Here is a 21,233-nt window from a genome sequence, read left to right as displayed (position 1 = left end):
ACAAGTATTTATAAATAGCTTTCTACGCAGGATACTCAACATCCATTGGCCGGATACCATCAGCAACAGCCCTCTCTGGGAGAGAACAAATCAGCTTCCAGATGAAGAAGAAATTAGGAAAAGACGATGGAAATGGATATGACATACACTACGCAAGTCGTCAAACTGCATCACGAGACAAGCCCGAACTTAGAATCCTGAAGGGAAACGGAACAGAGGAAGGCCAAGAACACGTTATGTCGGGAAAAAGAAGCATATGTGAAAAGGATGAATAACAACTGGAAGGAGGTGGTAAGGATTGCCCAGGACAGGGTTGGATGGCGAATGCTGGTGAGCAACCTATGCTCCTTCACGAGGAGTAACAGGCGTAGGTAAGCAAGTACGTTATATTACTTATCGTGTGTTTACGGATAAATAGCTTATGTATTCAGTATTTTTTAAAAATGAATATTACGCTCATACATCAAAAGTAGTAGATTTGAGGAGTGTGGATGGCATAATATTTAAGACTATTGCTTTTTTGGTGGTTTTTGTTAACTGAATAAAACAGGTGACACGGTACGAGAAAAGTATTTTTAATTAAAAAAAACACACGATTTTAGTAGATATGTGGTCAATGTTTAGGCTGCTGCCAAAACTGACTATATTCTAGACTGACTAATCGGCTGTGCCAATCTAAACGTATTAGCCACTTGTGAAGATCTATCGTTCTTACTTGTCGATTGCGTAATTGTCTTGTCAATTAAACGGTCTATGAACACATATAGTGGTTTATGATCTAGATAAGCCGGTTTTTGTCTATCAATACCTACGGAGTCGATGTTTCCATGTTTTTCTATCACGAAATATATATTTCCTTGAGATAACTTCGAAAGACTGTTCAAATGGAGGGTTAAGTGATGCTTTTATTTTGTCACACCTTATTTAGATCTGCGTGCTATTCCTAAGACCTGTGGGTATATTAATGCCTCGCGATTGTTCACGACTACTATCTATTTTGAGTTTGGACCTATGGTCCCGTAGGTGGTCAACGTGACTTTATAGATCAACCTTTTTACTGTCGGTATGAGGGTTAGTTAACTCTCCCGGTTGTCTCAGAGTCGTTCCGAAAAACAGTTCCGCCGCTGAACACTGTGGGTCATTTTTGACAGATGTTCGTATTCCCAACATAACAAATGGTAAGAATTCTGTCCACTGACAGTGGTTTGAGTGCAATATAAGTGAGGCCTTTAGTTGACTGTGGACACGTCCTACCATCCCATTAACCTGAGGGTGATATGAGGTGCAACATATCCTATTGGAGCCTGGAGGTTTAGCTAAGTTGTCAAATAGTTCAAATTCAAATTCCGCTCTTCTATCCGTAGTTACTGTTACAGCTGCACCAAAAGTCTTCACTCAGTTCTGCATGAAAACTTAAACCACCGTTTCGGCTGTGATGTTCGTTATTGGTATTCGAGTTGTCTTACGTTTTCGTATCATTCATATCGGCAATGAACATACATAGTGTGCCCTTGCACAAGACTATCATTAACAAATAGCTAGAACAATGGAATTCTCCAGCATAAAGTTGTCGTTGTTCGTTACTTAAATTCCATATGTACGAAAATATCTAACCAAAAATAATTTAGAGTCGGGCCATCTTTGTATTTTAATATACTGATAAGACATAGTTACTTGGCGTATACTATGCAAAGAATCATCAATCACAGAAGTCTAATTACCTTATGTACTTCTTTCACGAAGGTCTCAAAATTATCCCAACAGGCAAATAGTCGCGATCACATAATACCACCATGCATCGTTACGATGTCATCACTTTCGTTACTTGAAGGATGAACATTATCAGACATGATGTGGCTGAACTCAAATCAAATTTAAAAGCGTTTTGATTTGACCGCTCCCACAGAACCTTACAAATTGTTGAGATAACGCACTAATCGTTTTACAACAGTTTAACCTTCAAGTGCTCAGTAGACACCACCAATCGACGGTACTAGTGGATCGTTGCCCATTTTAGCGTCATAGCTTATATCAGTTCCTGATAAAAAATTTAAGTGTAACCCCTCACCCTAATATACAGCTGTAAATCCTAATGACAATTCTTCACACAAGTTTGTAACCAAGTAAGTGGCGGTTTTCAAGGTCGCCTCGGCCGAAGGTCGTCCGTAAATCAAGTGGCAACATTTTTTCTGGAGCGCCAAAAGACTGAAGATTTAAAGGTCAAGGTCCGGTGGTGATGGCACGGGCACTGGGGTAAGCAATGGGTTTTCGCGCACATTATCCGGGATTTTTTGTGTCGTTATTTATAAGCTATTAACAGCCTTTTTCCCGCCACACGTCAATTTTCGTAATGTTTGTGATTGTTACATAGATTTTATCCCAATTTATTAGCTTTTCATATAGCAAAAGATGACTTAAATATGGGAAAACCTAATATTCATACTACCCAACACACCCACGGCAATTGAAATACGGAATGACCGCCTGTATTCAGGCCGTTCAAGGTCGTTGAAACGAAACGGCGGACAGATTTGGAGGGGTTTACCGTTTTTTGGTATGGCAACTTGGACCGATACATATATGTTCATGGTCCTAAGTTGTAGCTAACTGACTGACTGCGTTGATAATCCTGGACACTTAACTAGAAAGTCTCCCCAACCTAAATTAGATTCCAAATAAATATAGTTGAATGGGAGTAATAATTATAGAGCGATTGCTGTAAGTTTGTAATGTATACACAAGGATATTCTAGTCTTCCTCATCTACTTGCGCTGACAAGCCAAAATCGACCTGAGAGTGTGTCACAACATAGCCTGCATGAAACATGCATTAATTCAATCTATGGCCTGCTAGTACCTCCCCTTCGAAGAGATTCGTAAGACCTGGTCTTAGGTTCCACTCGTATCTGCGTGACTAGCATGTGCTTTCAATCTGTTCACTTAGGCTATAAAAAAGTGGTACCACTCCCTATCTGCACAGAAACTGCCCTATCCGTTTATGGAGGTTTAATTTCAAAGGTATCTAGCAGGACATCAGGAGTTTTTCTATGTCGACTCTTCTTGCTTTAAGTTGATTAGCATGACGTACCAAAACTTTCGAGCCGATTGACTCTTCATAAACAACATTTCATTTCCTTTGTATGATTAAACCAGCTATCGATGTAGGATGTTTGTCACGGCAGTCCATAGCAAATATTTTTTGACCCACAGTAAATAATAGTCTTTATCTTCATGATTTCGATTGAATTACTTCCCCATCGATCTGTTTCGTTGAAGTTGAAGGAATGGCACCGGACAGATGGGATCGAAATGGTTATGTACTTTTCTGATTAGTAAAGTTCTTGCTGGAGAGACCCCGTCATTTTTCTGAGGATTCGGTTTATAGCAGTAGATGAGCATGAACCTTCCTAAAATCTCTTCGATGACCGCCCCCCCTTTGATTTCTGTAGAGAGTTTTTTAAATGTGGTAATAAAGCGTTCGACTTGGCTCCCAGGATGGAATGTAGGTGTTTGAACGTAATTTATTCCGTTCTGCCGACAGAATTCTAGGAAGATAGCGGACGTAAACTCTTTCAATGTCGCTAACTATTAACCCTGAAACCCTGAAAGGGTTAAATAGGTGACTTAGTTTCTTGATTGTGCAACCTGAAGTTAGATGTTCCATGAGAAAAATTTCTGGCCGCTTCCTGTACGCATCAACTACCAGAAGGTCAGTTTGTCAATGGGGTGGACCGACGAAGACCAAGTATATACGCTGTCACTGTGACAGGTGTTTGTCATGATTGCGGCTCCGCCTTCCGCGGTGCTTTCGTTGCTAATGCACATTTGGTAAACGAGTTGGATAGTTCCTCCAGTTTGGGTGTCAAAGTGTGGAAGTATGCATAACTTCATACTAGCGCTTCCATGCGATTTATTCCAGGATGTCCTGCATGCAATTGTTCAAACACTGCTGGTTGAAGCTTCTTTGGGGCTATGACACGTTCGGCAAACAGAAAGCAGTCATCAATGATTGAAAGAGATAGTCTACGCTGGAAAAACTGCTGATTCTCTGTGGATCTGATCTTTGAGGGCTACGCTTCTAGGTGGAACTTTCTAACTTCTTATAGGATTGAGTCTAGAAGAGTTCTTTTACTTCATCAGGTGACACTGGTAAATGTGCTTTCACAATGGTGTGGTGACCAAGGTTAACCTTAAAAACAGGGGGAAAATTTTCCATCCCACTTGCCATTAGTGCAGATATCGGGGTGTCCAATGATGAATACTACACATTACAGACATTATTGATAGGTTTAGCCAATATTCCAGGCTTCTCTAACATATTTTTACTAAGATGAATGTTCTGTCGTTCTATTAGATAACATATTCCCTTACAGTTAATTCTATTAAAGAAAAATTCTCACTGTAATTCGTCAACAGGTTTTAACGCAGGGGATCCTCACTCACGTTCTTCTCCATGCTCCCCTAGTACACAAATTAACTTCTGACTAGACATGAAATGCTACACATATATGCTTCTTAAATAGCCAGAATCGCACATAATCCCAATCACTACATAATCAACAAACAATCGTTGATTTGTTATGGGTTGTTTCTAATGTTCTTGGCTCTTGGTTTGAACCTAGTGATATCGTTGATACTACTGCAGGTGAAATTCATATTTACCTGTTTGACTAATTTATTGTCATGTCTGACGTTTCCCAGCCTTGTACATCCATCTCTTAGAGTCTTGAGTGTGCCGTTTGGATCTTAATTTAGTCGAGTCAAGAAACTAGTCCTAATCTCGACATCTTAAGAGCTTTGATGAATAATAGGCACTTAAATTGATCCGCCATTAATGAGTTTAATTCGAACTGTTCACACTCATTGCTGAAATCTTCTTGAGCACCATAATCGTCGGCCTCACGCTTCACCAAATTTAGACACTGATATCGAATACTAAACAATAAAGATGGCTCATCAAATACCTTTAAAAGTTGGGTTACCCTTTCTTCGAAACTGAAATCCCGAGGTAATTTTGGCAATATGTAGTCAACTTCATATGTATGTTCATTGCTTTCCAACTTGCACGTCAACAGTCGGGCGTTTCACGCGTCATATTGTTTGCAGAGCTGTATTCTAAATGTATCTTCCCAACTCTTGAATCACGTGGTGTAGGTACTTCAGCTCTTAGGGTTATAACAGAATTCTAAGAATGCCGCTGGCAAATGCATCATAAGCTGGGGTTGACATAGCATGTGAGCCTAAGCACTAAATGTTAGGCTGTTGTATAAGTTCTTAAGAGAAGCAGTCTTCAATCTTTATCTTCGTAATTTGTATTTCCAGTTTCTTATGCTTGATTACTTCTAGTTATCAGTATCATTAATTTTATCTCATTATTTGCTATTCTAGTGACTTAATGTCGATAGTCCAGTGTAAAGTTTGGCAAATTATACCACAGTGCAACTACTTTGTATCTGTTCATCTTGTTTTCCCAATGTTTTTCTGTTTTTTTCTCATTTGATCGATACGTGCTTTTAAATTGCATAATGAGACAAATCCATTTACATTGTGATGCTTCATGTTTTTCTACTTATCTATCAAAGTTCGCTTTTACAATATCAACTAAGTAATCGATTTCTGTCGTGTTTGGTGAACTAACTGATTCCCTTTACTACTAATACTATTGTTAAACTCTAATTTTGTTGGGGATATATGGTTTAACAAAATATAACTTTTCATTTAATTACAGGCTTAATGCAAAATAGCAGTACCTACTTCTCCTACTGATAAATGAGTTTGTTCTTACCAAGAGGTTCTTATGTGTTTTCGGTATCGACAGCCACCAAACTTCGAGCTGAATGGCCATATATCCAAATAAATATTACACATTCATATTCATCAACTGATAAGTCATCTGAATTTGAAGAAAATACTCCGACTCGGAAACTCTCACCTGAATTCCAGAAAGCTGTTTCCCATGGTCCAAGTCTTTCTGAATTTACCAAGCTAGGCAATAACAATCAGTCAATTAAAGATTTCTTCAGTTCCCCGAGTTCAGTTACTAAATCAGAAAAACGGTAATTTAATCATAGTAATTCATGGTATATTACCTAGGTGAACCAGTCGTGTTTAGTTTGACTGTAGCATGTATTTTGAATATTTTGTTGATAAAGTGACAACTTTTTCTAACAGGTCCAGACCGTTGCTGCTAACTTGACGTGGTGGCTAGGCTTGCCTAACACGATGAACTACTTGGGCTATACTTATTGAAATAATCGTTCCTCAGGATCCTACCATGCCAGACAGGTCGTTTGAAGAGCAATAAGACTAAAAGCAGCAAACCTAAGGTTCGAAGGCGAAGTCGTACTGTTGACTGTATAGAGACGTGACAGCAGTAAGGTGTTTCTCTTAGACAACCAGCATAGCACTGATGCTGCCTTCTCACAAAGGAAGGGTGCGGTTATAAAAGATCCACCCTAAAAATGCACACTTCGCCTTATCCCACGGATATCCGTCTCTGGTGGTAAGGTCTCAACAAGTACGGAGCTAACACGAAAATTACTCACAACAAGGTCGTGTGTGACCGACCTCGCGCAGTTCTACCTTGAGCACTGCGGTCACGCGCCCAGATCACTAAGACCACCTCTAACCCAATTTATTTTTCAGCTACCTCCAGAAGAACCCTTCCACTGTATGGGCAACCGGGAAGTGATAACCGACCTCGTACCTTTAATAGCACTTGAGACTACTGCGTTCATAATGAATCTCCCTCTTCAATTCTCATTATTCCTCCTATGTTGACTTTCAACTCGGTGCTTCGTCTTTTGACTTCCTCCTCATCAAGTATCACCATGGCTAACGCCTTTAGTGCACGAAATACTGTCCCACTTGTTCCTTCAGGATTGGCCTGCGTCAATACTTGGACCAAGGATAGGGAGTGAAGTAGTCGAACGCATCGAAAACTTCACTTATCTTGGGAGTCTGATCAGCCCTAATGGGTCGGTGTCTGACAAAATCTCTGCACGAATTCGAAAATCTCGTTTGGCTTTTGCCAACTTACGTCACTTATGGTGAAGGCTAGATAACTGTATATCAATTAAGGGACGAGTGTACTGCACAGCAGTTCGTTCTGCTTTACTTTACGGCTGCGAAACGTGGTCATTAAGTGTAGAAATGTTTCTTATTACTACCGTTAAAGTAACTGCTTCTATAAATTTGGTGTCAATCTTTTTGTTCTAATGAGGTGTTGCAACTGGGACCGATGCATGTATGTGCCTGGTCTTACGTTGTAGCTGACTGACTTTTCTAACAGGTAAGCTTGTTGCACTACATGTTTATTTGACTACACAATTTGAAATGTTAGTCATTGTATTTGTGATCGTTTGAAACTCCTTTGTCGTGTTCAAAAACAGTTTCAGAATAGATCAAACTTAGGAACTTTGAATCTTATGATGAAGAAACACCTTTCAGCTACTGATTTTGGAATATGTAGTGCACGTTTTTCAGCTTCACTGATTTCACTGAATTAACATTGTAGCACGATAGCTTGGTGGTTTTAAGCTCATCATTTCAGTTGATTTTCTGTTTCCCGGTCCTGTATAGTTGGTGGTGAGTGGGTGTGATGAGTGTTAAACTATTACGAAACATTGGTTCAGTGTTCTCAGGTTTTCAATAGTCATTCAGTTGATTATAGATTATGGTATAATCGACCACCAAATTATATAAAATGTTCACAAAACCTCTGTATAAATGATAACCATTGTATTCACTTGGAGTTTAAAGTCTTAGCAGGAAACCATCACATGATCTTATGCTTTCTGTTTCTTTCGGTGATATGCAACCACTTTTTGAACCTGAAAACTATAAACTTGCTATCTTTTTGATGACTGCAAATTAATTTCTATCGATGAAAATCCGCTTGAAGTGTTGCTTATCCAAAAATAGTATTTATGCTGTTTTAAATGAATTCTGTGATTTGAAGTTTTTTTCATAATTGAGTAGATACGTGAAAAGTGAGTCGCATTACTTTTTATTTTCCACTTGAATATAGTGAATGATTAAATACTCACCATGAAATGTGTGTACGAGTATACTTTAACGGTATTCGGCTTAATTGTAAACCTTCATTGATCATATTCCCATGACCATCTTTAAGTAGTGTGTATTTTTAAATATTACATAACTAATTATATATTTCTTTGGTTGGTATGACGCTGAATATATCATTTCTATTTACTTTATAAACTTTAGCCTCCGTCTTCCAGAATGGTTAAAGACTGAGATACCATGTGGTGGTAATGTAGCGCGTTTGCAAAAGCAGCTGCGTTCCCTCAATTTACATACCGTAAGTTGTTATACACTTTTTTTCCCAATATTTTCTTCGTATTTTCTGTTTTAATCGACCTTCATATGGTTTAGTTCATAAAATTTCAAGTCTCCATTCTATCGTTTACTATGAGTAAAACATAAATAATTCATTAGCATTTTCGAAGAAAATAATGGTTGGAAAATCCCAGTGATGTCTTTTTTTATCAACAACACTTAGCCTCGGTTCCTATATTCAGTTAACTTGAGTTTTTAACAGCATTTTTGTTTTGCTGGTAAATTGGTCTAGTTTAAAGTATGCATGTTTACATTTTAGGAATAGATAATCAATTCATTCATCTGCTTAAGATAACTAACTGTTACTAAAATTTTGTAGCCTCTTTCGCTGTCCTTAGTAACCTAAATTCCGAACCATAAATTTCCCAATATATTGAGTACTTTCAGTATTTATGCCATTCCCTGTAATGAATCATATGGAACATTACATATGATCCATCTCCTTCATTTTCCCCTCACATAAACTGATAGCGAAATCGACAACAGTTTGTTCACTGGTAATCAACAAAGGAATGTAATATTAAATGCTATTTTTAGACCATCCATACTTACGGACTACAAGTATTGTGGTGTGTGCTACTGGTGTCGACAGATATAAGTAGTATGCATCATCAATCGAAAGTGAAATGTCTGGAGGCATAAGGTTAAGAAAATCAAAGAAAAGAGAACGAGAACGAAGAATGATTGGTGTGGAAACGAAAGAACAGTGAAGTCTGAGACGATTGACTGATATTCGCAAAAGGAACAGTAGTTTGAGATGATTGACGTTTTGCAAATTAAGTATTTACTGTATGGTTCTCAGATTTTTCTAAGACGTTCTGTAATTTTGTGTTCAAATACATTCGATTGTCCCACTTGTGTTCTCGTTTACTACAGCATGAGTTATTTTGCGTTTACCATTTATACAATATATATACAAATTAAAATATTAAATCTCGCAACGTTTATATTGGGAAAAATTTAAGTATAGCCCTTTGAAGTTTTCATCAATTGATGTTCGTCTTCGATATTGTAAGAATCAAAGGGAGTTAGAGTCTTCATAGTTTCTTTGTTTATTATAGGTTTGTGAAGAAGCTCGATGTCCTAATATTAGTGAATGTTGGACTGGGGGAAAGTCTACAGCCGCCACAGCTACAATTATGGTAAGTGTGTCTATGAACGTGAAACGGCTTAGAAATAATGAAGTTTAATGTACTTAGATGACGAACAATAAATAACACATTTTCCGTTTTAACCGAAACTGCTTATTTTTGTTATACATTTATGCTAGTGAATATCTCTGTTTTCATTTTTACCAGAATTCATCATCTATCAACCTAAATAGCAGATATTAATTCAGTAGGCCCCTGATTTGCCAATTGTATCTCTTTTAAAGCGTTTATTATTTTCTGGTTAGGCTTGTTTTTCCTCGCTTTCCTGTCTTTCGTGGATACTGAGAACAATTCGGAAACGTGTTATCAAATGTAACAATCGCATAATATATCTCCGATTTCGCCATTTTGAGGGTAATTTATATCGGGTTCTGAAAATAAATTAAAATAACATGTCAGCAAGGAGAATAACATTATTGTTCTGCGTATTAACCAATTTATAGCCAAGATCATCATGTTATCTAATAGGGATATTGATAGCCAAAATCAGTCTAGTAGAATATTCGACTCAAAGATAAAACTATTCTATTCATGAGTTTGTAGGTATCAGTGCCAGGGTTAAACTTGATGTTTTCAAATAACTTGAGGATTGGGTAGATAGTTAATAATAAGTGTATTTTTTTGTGATATCCGAATGAGTAGAAAATTGTGTTTTTGACCTTTCGTGACTGTGTGAGCTGCTTCACAGTAAATAAAAATGCTTATTTACTCTGAAGAAGTAGCTTACACAAAGTCGCGAAAGGTCAAAAACACAATTTTCTAATCATTGGAATGTCACAAAAAATATATTTATTACTATTCTACTTAGTTTGATAAAATATGTTAGGTGTTAACGTAAGAAATGTGTTTCATATCATTTACACACAATTGGATCAGGTAGTTGAAAGCTATTAATGCTCTTCTTTCACTGTTTATTAAATTTCGTGAAATGTAAATGCTAAGGATGTGAGACTATTTAACCAAAAGTCTACCAGGAATTCGCAAATTTCTTTATTCTCCGTCTGTTTCTCTAAGTTATCTACTTATTTGTAAATCAAAGCGATTAGTGTAATGAGATAACAAGAACTGCCTCACTTGAAATATCATGATATTTGTAAGGAATTGATAAAGAAATCATATAGTGCTAATAATAATAGTAATAATAGGAATCATTAAAGGTAATTGTTCAGGAAGGACAACAACTTAGATGCCTTTCACTAATTAAGAATTTATGAACTAATAACACAACAACAACAGCATCGTCACTCCGGCTTCGAGATATGTTCCATATAGTCTAGGAATGCTGAGTATATTATTATTGGGACGTAATCCGACTGTCATATGCTAAGACCAACACGCTCCACTTTTTGTTATTTCACAGACCGGCCACTGTTTCCACTCAGTCCAGTAATCAGCAAATAGCACTTGACATAGAACCTGCAGAGATCTGTAAAAAGCTAATCTGAGTGTTATTTGTGATTGGTGAGTTCATATTTTTGAACATCAGCACTACACGGTGTCCTACTTACTCCTAGCAATTTTTTGGAGATCACGATGATAGGATATAGTTCGGTGACTCCAATTTTCATTAATGTAAATCAGAGCTGCGGAGTTGTATCTCCGATGTTTTACAATAAGGTCATTATTGCTAAATCTCTAAGTGTTCCCTAAATGGAAGTGGCCTTCGCTACATAGGTTAATTTGTCCTCCACATCAATATCTATACTACCCAGATTCCTGAGATTGTTATTCATTTTCATTCGCGTCTGCCAATGCCATGAAAGAGGCTCCCACTACTTTTGTGCAAAAATCATGGCATGATGACAAACGTTTGTCAGTTAAAGTAATGTATTTTATCACTGAATATAGACCGATTATAGGTGGGATTTTAACATGGAGAATAGCTACTTACAAATAATGATAATATTTCAGGTCATATTTATGAATTTTATACATACCACTTCGTGACACCGTGAATGCTTCAAGTTTTCTTGTTCATACTTGTAAAAGCATTAAACCACTGGAATAATCTATGGAATTGTGCGCACATGTAGAGTGGTTTTCAAAAAGGGTGTAAATGACTACTTTGATGTAGAGCATTTAAAAATCTTTTGTGCAGAAATCCCATGAAATTCACATCAGAACTTCACGTAATCTAATTGGTAAACACGTCGCCAGCGTTGTCTTTCTTATGTTGATTATCAGAGACCTATTCAATTTAACAGCCATATAGTTACTGTAAACATGCACTTATATGATCTCGGTGGTTATTTAAAAGCAGGTGAATTATCTTACAATCCGAGTAAGCTATCCCATCATTATATTTCTTTACAAAAATTGAGAAATAACTAAAAATGATTATTAATGAACTGAACGAATTAGATTAAAGTAGTACCGTGTGGTTAATATTTAGAGAATGAGTCAATTTACTTGATACATTAAGCAGCAAGTAATATATTAAAACTGTATTTCGAACATATTAGGTTCATTTATTATTTAGGATATCAATATTTTAACTATTCTTCTTTAGATAATGGGTGATACTTGTACTAGAGGTTGTCGGTTTTGTTCTGTTAAAACTTCATCAAATCCACCACCTCTTGATCCAGACGAACCAGTAAAAACTGCAGAAGCCATAAGCAAATGGGATGTAGACTATATTGTCATAACATCAGTTGATCGTGATGACTTGGGAGATGGAGGGGCTCGACACATATCTAAAACAAGTAATATATGTGTTAAATTCTTTGTTCGTTCTATTTTTTACCTAGTAATGCAAGTATTTTGTCAATCAAGACAGTATTCGCTGTTAGATATCAGTGACTTACTACAAAATCCATCTTAAAAACCAAAAAAAATTAGTTAGCGCTTCTAGTATATAATACAAAATATCCTTTCTTTTTCTGACCTTGAACTTAAGGTAGTTACCAACTATTATAATCACAACGTTTCATGACAGTGTCTGCCACTGAAGGGCATACCAAAATAGTACATGAACTTATACAGGCTCCGTACTTGAACACTGTTGGTAGAGTCAGAGCTTATGACGAACTGATTACTTCAAGTGGTGTTTGTCAGGGTTTTCCGCTTTTCTCACTATTATCTAACTTTGTTACAGACATGCATTTAGAGATAATGCTCTCCCCTTCTGACTTGTCAGTATTTATTCTTCTACCAGAAGGCTCACCTATTGACTTAGAACTCGGAGATGAGATAGAGATTGTTCTGTTTGGCTATAAGACGCTTACAAAATGTAGAGGTATGTAACCGCTATAAGCAACAATGCAAACATGTTTTGGATGCGGTCCTCTCCCTCCAAATGTAAAATGTAACTTCAAAATTGGCTTGCGTCATCGCCTTAATCAGTAATAGGCAGTGAAGTAATTGAGCGAATCGATCGCTTCATTTATATTGCGAGTCTCGTCAGTCCTGATAGGTTGACGTTTAACGAAACCTCACGTATTTAGAAGGTTCGATTGGTTTTTGCCAAATTGTGTCACCTGTGACGCACGCGAGATGTCCGTTCGGCAAGCAAAGAATGAGTCTACTGCGCATCAGTTCGCTTCGTTCTAATCTATGGGTGTGAGGTTAGACAAAGACCTCTAAGAACAAATCGAAAATTTTTTGATGAGGTAGGAATTCTTTTGAGGTGGCTGAGATATGTGTTACGTTTGTCCAACCACCGACTATGTCGATGCTAAGTGGTGTAGATGTAGGCTGAAAGGAAACTAGAGGTGACCAAATCAAGTCGTGACATCAGTCCATAAAGTCACTGACAACTGGACTGAGCTATATTAACGGATGTAGATTACCTGGTTGGGGTCCCCTTGATTATCATAATCAATGGTTAGAGACTTTGGGTGATATGGCTCAGGTCGTCTCCCAGATTATAAGTTTTTAAATTGCTCACCATTTTTCCCTAATTTATACTTTCTTTTCGAGTGGTATCTCGGATGGCTAATCTTTCCTACTACCACAAATAACGTTACTACATTTGGGACGGCTTCGAGAAGCAAGATGAAGCCTCCAAAGGCTAAAAACGAGCCAAAGAGTTTCCATCAAATAGGAACCTGATAGTCAGTCAGCTACAACGTAGGACCAGGCACATACATGCATCGGTCCCAGTTGCAACACCTCATTAGAACAAAAAGATTGACACCAAATCTATAGAAGCAGTTACTTTAACGGTAGTAATAAGAAACATTTCTACACTTAATGACCACGTTTCGCAGCCGTAAAGTAAAGCAGAACGAACTGCTGTGCAGTACACTCGTCCCTTAATTGATATACAGTTATCTAGCCTTCACCATAAGTGACGTAAGTTGGCAAAAGCCAAACGAGATTTTCGAATTCGTGCAGAGATTTTGTCAGACACCGACCCATTAGGGCTGATCAGACTCCCAAGATAAGTGAAGTTTTCGATGCGTTCGACTACTTCACTCCCTATCCTTGGTCCAAGTATTGACGCAGGCCAGTCCTGGAGCAACATCTTGCATTTAGAGGAGGAGAAACGCATTGCAAACGTCCTGATATCGTTGCTCAATGCTACCAAAACACTGCATTTCATCTGCGACTTCGCCAAACAGGATTATATTATCTGCGTATTCTAAGTCGATAAATGGAAGGAGATCATCGCCCGGAGATTCAGTCGACGAGAACGTTATTTCTATCAGTAGGTCTGTGATGAAATAGTGAACAGCCTTGATGGACACCATTTGAGTTTGAGAAATCAGATGATGGTTTTCTGTATGCTCTGGTTTGACTGGTAGTGTTCAAGTAAAGAGCCTTCACAAAGTTTATGTACTTCTGATTGATGCCTTTCACTGCCAAAGAACTTTTCGGTTTACAGACTGGAATGCTGCTTTTAAGTCAAGTAACAATATCAATGTCGGACGCCAATACACATACTTATGTTCTAAAATCTGATGAATGGTGAATATGTCGTTGAAGCCAGTCTGATTTTCTCGTGTTTGCAGTTTATGGGTCTTTTTAAATGTGATAATTATTGAGGCTAGTATCTTAGATGCTATATTAGTCAAACTAATTCCTCTATGGTTATCACAGGATGATTTCGACCCTTTCTTATATATTGGGACAATCAGTGATTGTGACCAGTTAGATGGGATTACGTCCAACTCCTAGATTTTAGTTAATATATTAGTCAACGTAATCGCTAAAATTGGACTACAATACATAAAGACCTCTGGAGCCACTCCATCTGGACCATCTAATCTTCCTCATTTCAGATTAACTATGGCCTTTTGAAATTCAGATAGAGTCGGGAGATCTACTTCAATGTTCGATTTAGGCTGTCTGGAATGGTGGGTAGTTGTCAAGTAACTGAAGGCCGGCTGAACTGTTCCTTAAAGTTTTCCGCCCATCGTTTTAAATGTCTGACCTGAGAGCAGATAAAAGCGTCGTCTTTTTTCGAGATAGAGCTTTCTAGGATATCAACGTGGCATGCTCCTATTGGACTATAGCATAACTTGTCTCCTTGCGGATTGGATGAATTACAATGTTGTTATAGCCAACGCCAAGCTGAAAATTCAATCGTATGCAAAGTCTGCTTATTTGTATAGGATTGTATGTAGGCAATTACTATAAGCGTAAGTCCTAAATATGATCAAGTATTGATATTTCACTTCCAACTTACTGTAGGTGTTTTAGCTGAGTTGTAACACTATTAAAATACGTTCCACTCTTTCCCCCATACTCACAAGTTACGAATAAAAGTTTTGCAATTATTTTATTTCCTAGTTCGCCAAATAAAAGCACGTAAACCATCAATTATAGTTGAGTGCTTAGTACCAGACTTTCAAGGGTGTACAGACTCTATTCATACAGTTGTTCGTGCTAGTCCCGAAGTATATGCGCATAATATTGAAACTGTGGAGTCACTACAACGGTGAGTGTCTTTAATCAAAAATATGATTATTCGCATACACCAGCTATATATATATATATATATATATATATATATATATATATAATTGTTTACTGTTAACCAGTCTTCCAGTTCTGGACTATTAGTTATTTAATTAATGAACTGTAATGACAGGATTATTACTCAAAGCAGTTAAGTGTAATACTATCTTTTTTGAAACTAAAATGCCTTCCAAAATATATCGCATAACACCATAGAATCAAATTTTTGAAGATCGAAGAAATGTGTAACTCTAATAACCTAATCGATAATCCAGTATAAGGCGTTTTTTAGTTAAACTGCTAGTGTAATTGATATTTTAGCACTAAACTTAAATAGAAAGAATAATCAATTAAACGTTAACTGTTTGTACGGTGTATTCAGCTTTCTTTATGATTATTTAGTGTAATATAATTATATTCCCAGAGCTTTTAAATTCTTTTAGTGTTGTGAGGGATCATCGAGCTGGTTATACTCAGTCACTTCGAAACCTAGAGACTGCAAAAGAACGTAGTAACAGGCTTGTATCATCCGGAAATTCCAATTTTCTAGTCGTCACAAAATCCAGTATTATGTTGGGTCTTGGCGAGACAGAAAAAGAAGTAATGATAGCTCTTAAAGACTTACGTCAGGCTGGAGTCGACTGTGTAACAATTGGGCAATATGTACAACCAACTAAGCGTCATCTAAAAGTGAGCCAATGTCAGTTTTTGATTTATTCTAATTTTACTAAAATAAATAGTTTTTCCGACTTATGAATAATTAACACCAGAACAGAATTCATGACACTACAACTCCGTTAGGTTTATTTCTACAACTAATAGACTGGTCTATTAAAAACATTCTTTTCCTGATTTCAGATATAGAGAATAGCACTCGTACTGTAATAATGAACTACTGCGTTATAGGAACTATGATAACTCCATTGATAACTCATACAACAGAAGTGATTCATCTCAACCCTTGATGAACTAAATCAAAAATTGTGTGAATCATTCGAATACAATATAGTAAATTAGTGTAACATTGTACCTAGTCGAATTTTCTATGAGTGAATAATTTTTTCAAATGATCCACTTTTTAAAAATTAAATGGGATGTTGGATCTGTGTAATTTAGGAAGGCAATACACAATAAGCAGTTTGTAATCCTTTTCCTTTCAGATTGTTATGTGTTGAGTTACCAAGGAGTTTCTCTTTCCAAAATTCTTTAAGAAGTTTATTGACTCTGTTTACGATTGTTGCTTCATTCGAGCTACAATGGGACGCACCTAAACCTTTTGAAAGAACATTATCGAAATATTACATTAAGAATTCCTCGAACCTCTGGAAAAATATATTCATAATTTATCTATCATAAAACTAAACGAAAGTGGAAGTTTTAATTGAGATGATTAATCGACCAATGTTAGACCACCATAACTAAACTGATTATCATCACGTGCCCACTAGTGACTAGCTTCCCGAGGTAGCTCTCGGAGATGGTGGGTAAGATTTGTAGCTCAGGTGGCTGACGTTGATGGGGCTTTGTTCTCTGAGCTGGATGGTCTTATTGTTGAGCTTTCATCGTTCTTCTGAACGACATCATCGGCACAAACAGAACTCCATCAGACTAATTCTCGGAGTTTTAGTGTGAAACCGTGACCAATGTGAAGCAGTTACCCACCGAGTACAATGGGAAATGGTCGCGCAATATTGTGGATTATTATTTATTTGGACACATGAATATTGGTACAAGAGAGCGCCAATATATATGCGCCAAACAAATCACTTGATTTATGTGTGGGCGGTGATACTGCCTGTGTGCTCAGACCAAATGAGGTGGTTTACTTAGAGGAGGCACACCCGGAGCCTTTGACCAAAAGGTCTGATCCACAAGGCAGTGGAGCGACGTCAGAAGATGCAGTCCCATGTTAACCGATGACCAACAATTGGTTTATATGCCATTTGTTCCTTCAGGATACTGGAGCCCATGCACACAATTGGTTTGGAATCAGGGTTTTCCAACTCCCCTAGGTGGATCCTCCATATCCACCGACCCTGTTAGAACGCCGGACATTCGCTTTTCGTCCTCTCAAGTTTCTAAGCAACAGCCTCGCCGCGAGAAGGCAGTGAGTAGGACTTCCCTGGCAGAGGCTATATGCGCGTGGTCATGTGAGAGCATTTGGAGAGGGACAGCTGACTCTCCTCACTCTCGACCGTACCGGGGCATTTAAGGGCGGTGTTGTAATAATATATTGAAGGGATCTTATGTGTAAAATGTTACGAATAATCAACGATATACCAAAATTCCAGGTTGACAAATCTAAGAAAAATTCCATTTGTAACAATCAGAACGTACTCAATAAATATCATAAGGAATTTTCGAAAGACAAAGTCATTGGCAACTCAACTCACAACAATCTGAGGGTAAAAGGATCATAGACTGCCTTTTGTGCATCGTTTTCCTAATGTACACAAATCCAAAATCCCATTCGGATCTATAATGTCTGGTAAACTTATTATGTCATAAGTTCACTTAATAGTTGTTTGGATTAGTAGGACCAATCCATGGGAAAATGGCGCCCTATAGTTTAAAAGATGTATTTCATTATTCCGAAAAAATGAATCATTCAAATATATCAGATAAATAGGTAATTTTTTAATTAATGCTGCGTGAACATATTAATTGTTAAACAGTACCTTTATATTGTTGGCTGTTGTAGTTATTAAGCTTGACTGTTTTCGTAAGTCATAAAATCTTGATATAGAAAGCTATTACTTATAAACTCCCTTTGATTATATTATAGTTTAGGCTCCTAGCCAACTCTTCTTTTTAAAAAAATATATTTTCTCTGTTAGATAAATTAGGTGACTCAACACTACGTGTTAAGTGATTAAATCGTTGAAACTGGTTTTTCTGGCGATGAAAATAATGGACAAATTATTATCCTCACCTAATGATTGTTTGAATGTAGTGGTTAAGTGCTCCTCAACTAACTGTAGGGTTACGTTTTAGTAAGGGTATTTCTATCACGAATTTCCAAATTTGGGTCCCACTGAAGCAAAAGAGAAACCTGATCCATTCTCTCTGTATCAAAGTTAGATGTACCTGTATTGGGGATACAATCGATATCGAAATTGATAAACTACGGCAGATACTGGTTAGCAATGGATACCCACCTAGATTCATTGAGAAAGATTTAAAGGCGGAACAACAACGCGAAAGTTTCTACAGCACCAGAGAAAAGACTTCATGAACATTTGTTTCAAAGATACTGCAGCAGAAAAATTTTGACAGGTTTTAGAGATCTCTGAAACGAAATCTCCTTGGTTTCCTTCTTTAGTGACACAATGGGTCTTTACTTCTCACTCCATACTACCGCCATTTCTCTATCATCAGTAATTATTCAGGTATATAAACTGAATATGTCAAAGATTAAATTTGGCTCGGTATTAAATGTTTCTGCGTAAATAGAGATATATATTGCAGTCTGTTGCAAACGACGTAGGATCATGTGTAAATATGGATCGGCCTAATATTATGGTTCGAAATAATGAGGAAAGTTGGTCAGTAAATAGTGTAAAATAATATTAAAACTGAAAATCTAAAACACTGATCTTAAATCATCACTTTTGAGTTGCTACAAGCCTATTTTGAGCCGTAAACAACGATTATCACCACAATCTGGTATTTTCCCACATTACCTGAGGTGAGAGAATGAAAATAGTTTGATTTTCGTAGATATAGAGACAATGCACTGGGCAATCTTGAATGGATCATATGCTGTTAGTTGACAAACGCCTGTGGACTAGGTAATATAAATGCACTCGTCACCTAGTCAAAATCATGTTGGGGATGCGAGGTCTCGAGAGATCATTTGGTAAGCATTTTATTTTTGTGATTTCATTTTGGAAATCTGAATTTCTTGTTTTCGCTCCAAAAGCACCCATTTTTACCTTCAGATTGTATTTCCAACTTGAAAGGACTCTAAATATCATTGATTGACTGCCTCTTTTAATATACTATTTTGTGACGTTTTCCAAGGACATTTTTATGCTGTATATATACACTTGAGTTGTGTGCTTGTTATTGTCCGTGCTTCTGGCTGCTTGTGGAATACACTTTCCCTTATCTGAATATGGACTTCTCCCTCTAGTTGGTGCGACTGTGACGCACTGGAATAGTTTAGCTGTCTTGTTGTGTCACTGATCCTTCGTTTCGTTCGCCGATTTAGGGTGATCTCGTAATCTCTTCAAACATAGCAATTTGGCGACGAGGATGGTGCAAGCATAAATCTTTTAAAAGTGGAATTATTCTTGAAACAGCAACTGATCCAAATGTTAGCAGAAACGAAAAACTGCTCCTGCCACACAACCGAGCTCATCCAATTCTACTACTGCACCGTCAGTTGATGGCATCGCAATACAGATGCCAATGTTAATTTTCATATGTGGTTACAGCGCTAGGAGGAATTATTTAAATTTGATTTTGCTAATCAAGATGAGACTTGGAAGGTTCGGTTGCTGCTTTAGAAGCCGGGCACAAGTGAGTTCAATAAGTACTATAATTCGCTATCGCCTCTGAACCCACGTGACCGCTCATTCTCGGACACCGTCTTCAGTGAGCCAAATGTCTGGACATAGCTCCTCATTGTTCAACACACGTTATCGATGTTTGAAGCTCGTCATGAACAAAGACGCTGATTTCCTTACGTATGAGGGCATCGTCAATCGCGAACACTTCCGGCTGAAGTCACTGACTGAAGATCAGTCCAAAGCCCTCATCCTCATCTGTAGTCTCCAATCAAAAACGTTCACTGACATTAGAACACGGTTACCGCGCCGATTGGACCAAGATCCCAAACTCACCCTTTCGGATATTGCAAATGAATATCAACATTAAGTTAATCTGCAACGCGACATTACAATGGTCCAGTGTGGTGGTTCCGATCTTTCCGAAGTTCACATAGTCCAACAACTATTCAACACAAACAAATGTACCTGACAGACATTGCGTATTTTCCGAGTAACTTATAAAATTACATTTTACATAAATCATACTTTAACGTTTAAAAGATTTCTGAAACGAAATAAATCTTTAGTAATTAGATTCTCCATGTTCAATTCTGTTGACTATCAATCTATAATCGGCTAGTTCATAATTCCTTCAAATAACAACTACTTTCCAGATTGTTCAATAATTTAGATGATGACTTGTAGTAACAGTTTTTGTAATGTAAAACTTTTTACACATTTCTGTTATTTTTATATAGTAACAATAAATAATACAGTTGGACTTGTTTTTTAAATTATTTTTATTTCAAGGTTAAAGAATATATTCATCCAGATAAATTTGATTATTGGGCGAAAATTGGCAAAGATTTGGGTTTTTTATATACAGCTAGTGGACCATTAGTTCGATCATCATATCGAGCAGGTGAATATTATATAAAACACATTATAGATCAACGTAAACAAAAAGACGTATGATACGAGATTGAACAACTGAGCACACAAATACAGTTATTATTAAAAGAGGATGTATAGAAGTAAAGTGTATATTAGTGAATCAGGCTGACTTTTTAATCAAATTACTTTTTTCAAACGTTCATTTTACAAGACCCCTCTAGTAATTTTATGAATGATAATTATATATATATATATAACTGAATATTCAGTTGAAGTAATTACAATAGATTTCCTTACGAAACAAGAAATTTTGTTCTCTAACTTTGAATGGTAAGAATACTTTTCATCCTCCATTATTGAGTGTATTACAGTGTAAATTTGTTTAACTTTGACAAAAATAGCAATATTTTGTCATTTCTATAATAGTGTGA

The 21,233-nt window shown here is 37.0% G+C and overlaps 1 protein-coding gene across 2 annotated transcripts; it reads left to right on the top strand.

Moving 5' to 3' along the window:
* Positions 1-2,317: 2,317 nt before the first annotated feature.
* Positions 2,318-21,110, top strand: MS3_00005307 (uncharacterized protein). 2 transcript variants are annotated; one of them, XM_051213350.1, is made up of 8 exons: positions 2,318-2,554; positions 5,728-6,055; positions 8,229-8,322; positions 9,422-9,502; positions 12,021-12,216; positions 15,248-15,395; positions 15,859-16,105; positions 20,719-21,110. In XM_051213350.1, exons 2-8 carry the CDS (start codon positions 5,769-5,771, stop codon positions 20,881-20,883), a joined length of 1,218 nt encoding a protein of 405 aa, XP_051069321.1. In that variant the 5' UTR covers positions 2,318-2,554; positions 5,728-5,768; the 3' UTR covers positions 20,884-21,110. The 2 variants fall into 2 exon arrangements, with proteins under 2 accessions (XP_051069321.1, XP_051069322.1); XM_051213349.1 differs by lacking the exons at positions 15,859-16,105; positions 20,719-21,110 and having other exon boundaries at positions 2,318-6,055; positions 8,898-15,440.
* Positions 21,111-21,233: the final 123 nt, after the last annotated feature.

Source organism: Schistosoma haematobium, chromosome 3, assembly GCF_000699445.3.
Source record: "Schistosoma haematobium chromosome 3, whole genome shotgun sequence".
Lineage (NCBI taxonomy): Eukaryota > Metazoa > Platyhelminthes > Trematoda > Strigeidida > Schistosomatidae > Schistosoma > Schistosoma haematobium.
This window is presented reverse-complemented; position numbering and strand designations above follow the sequence as displayed.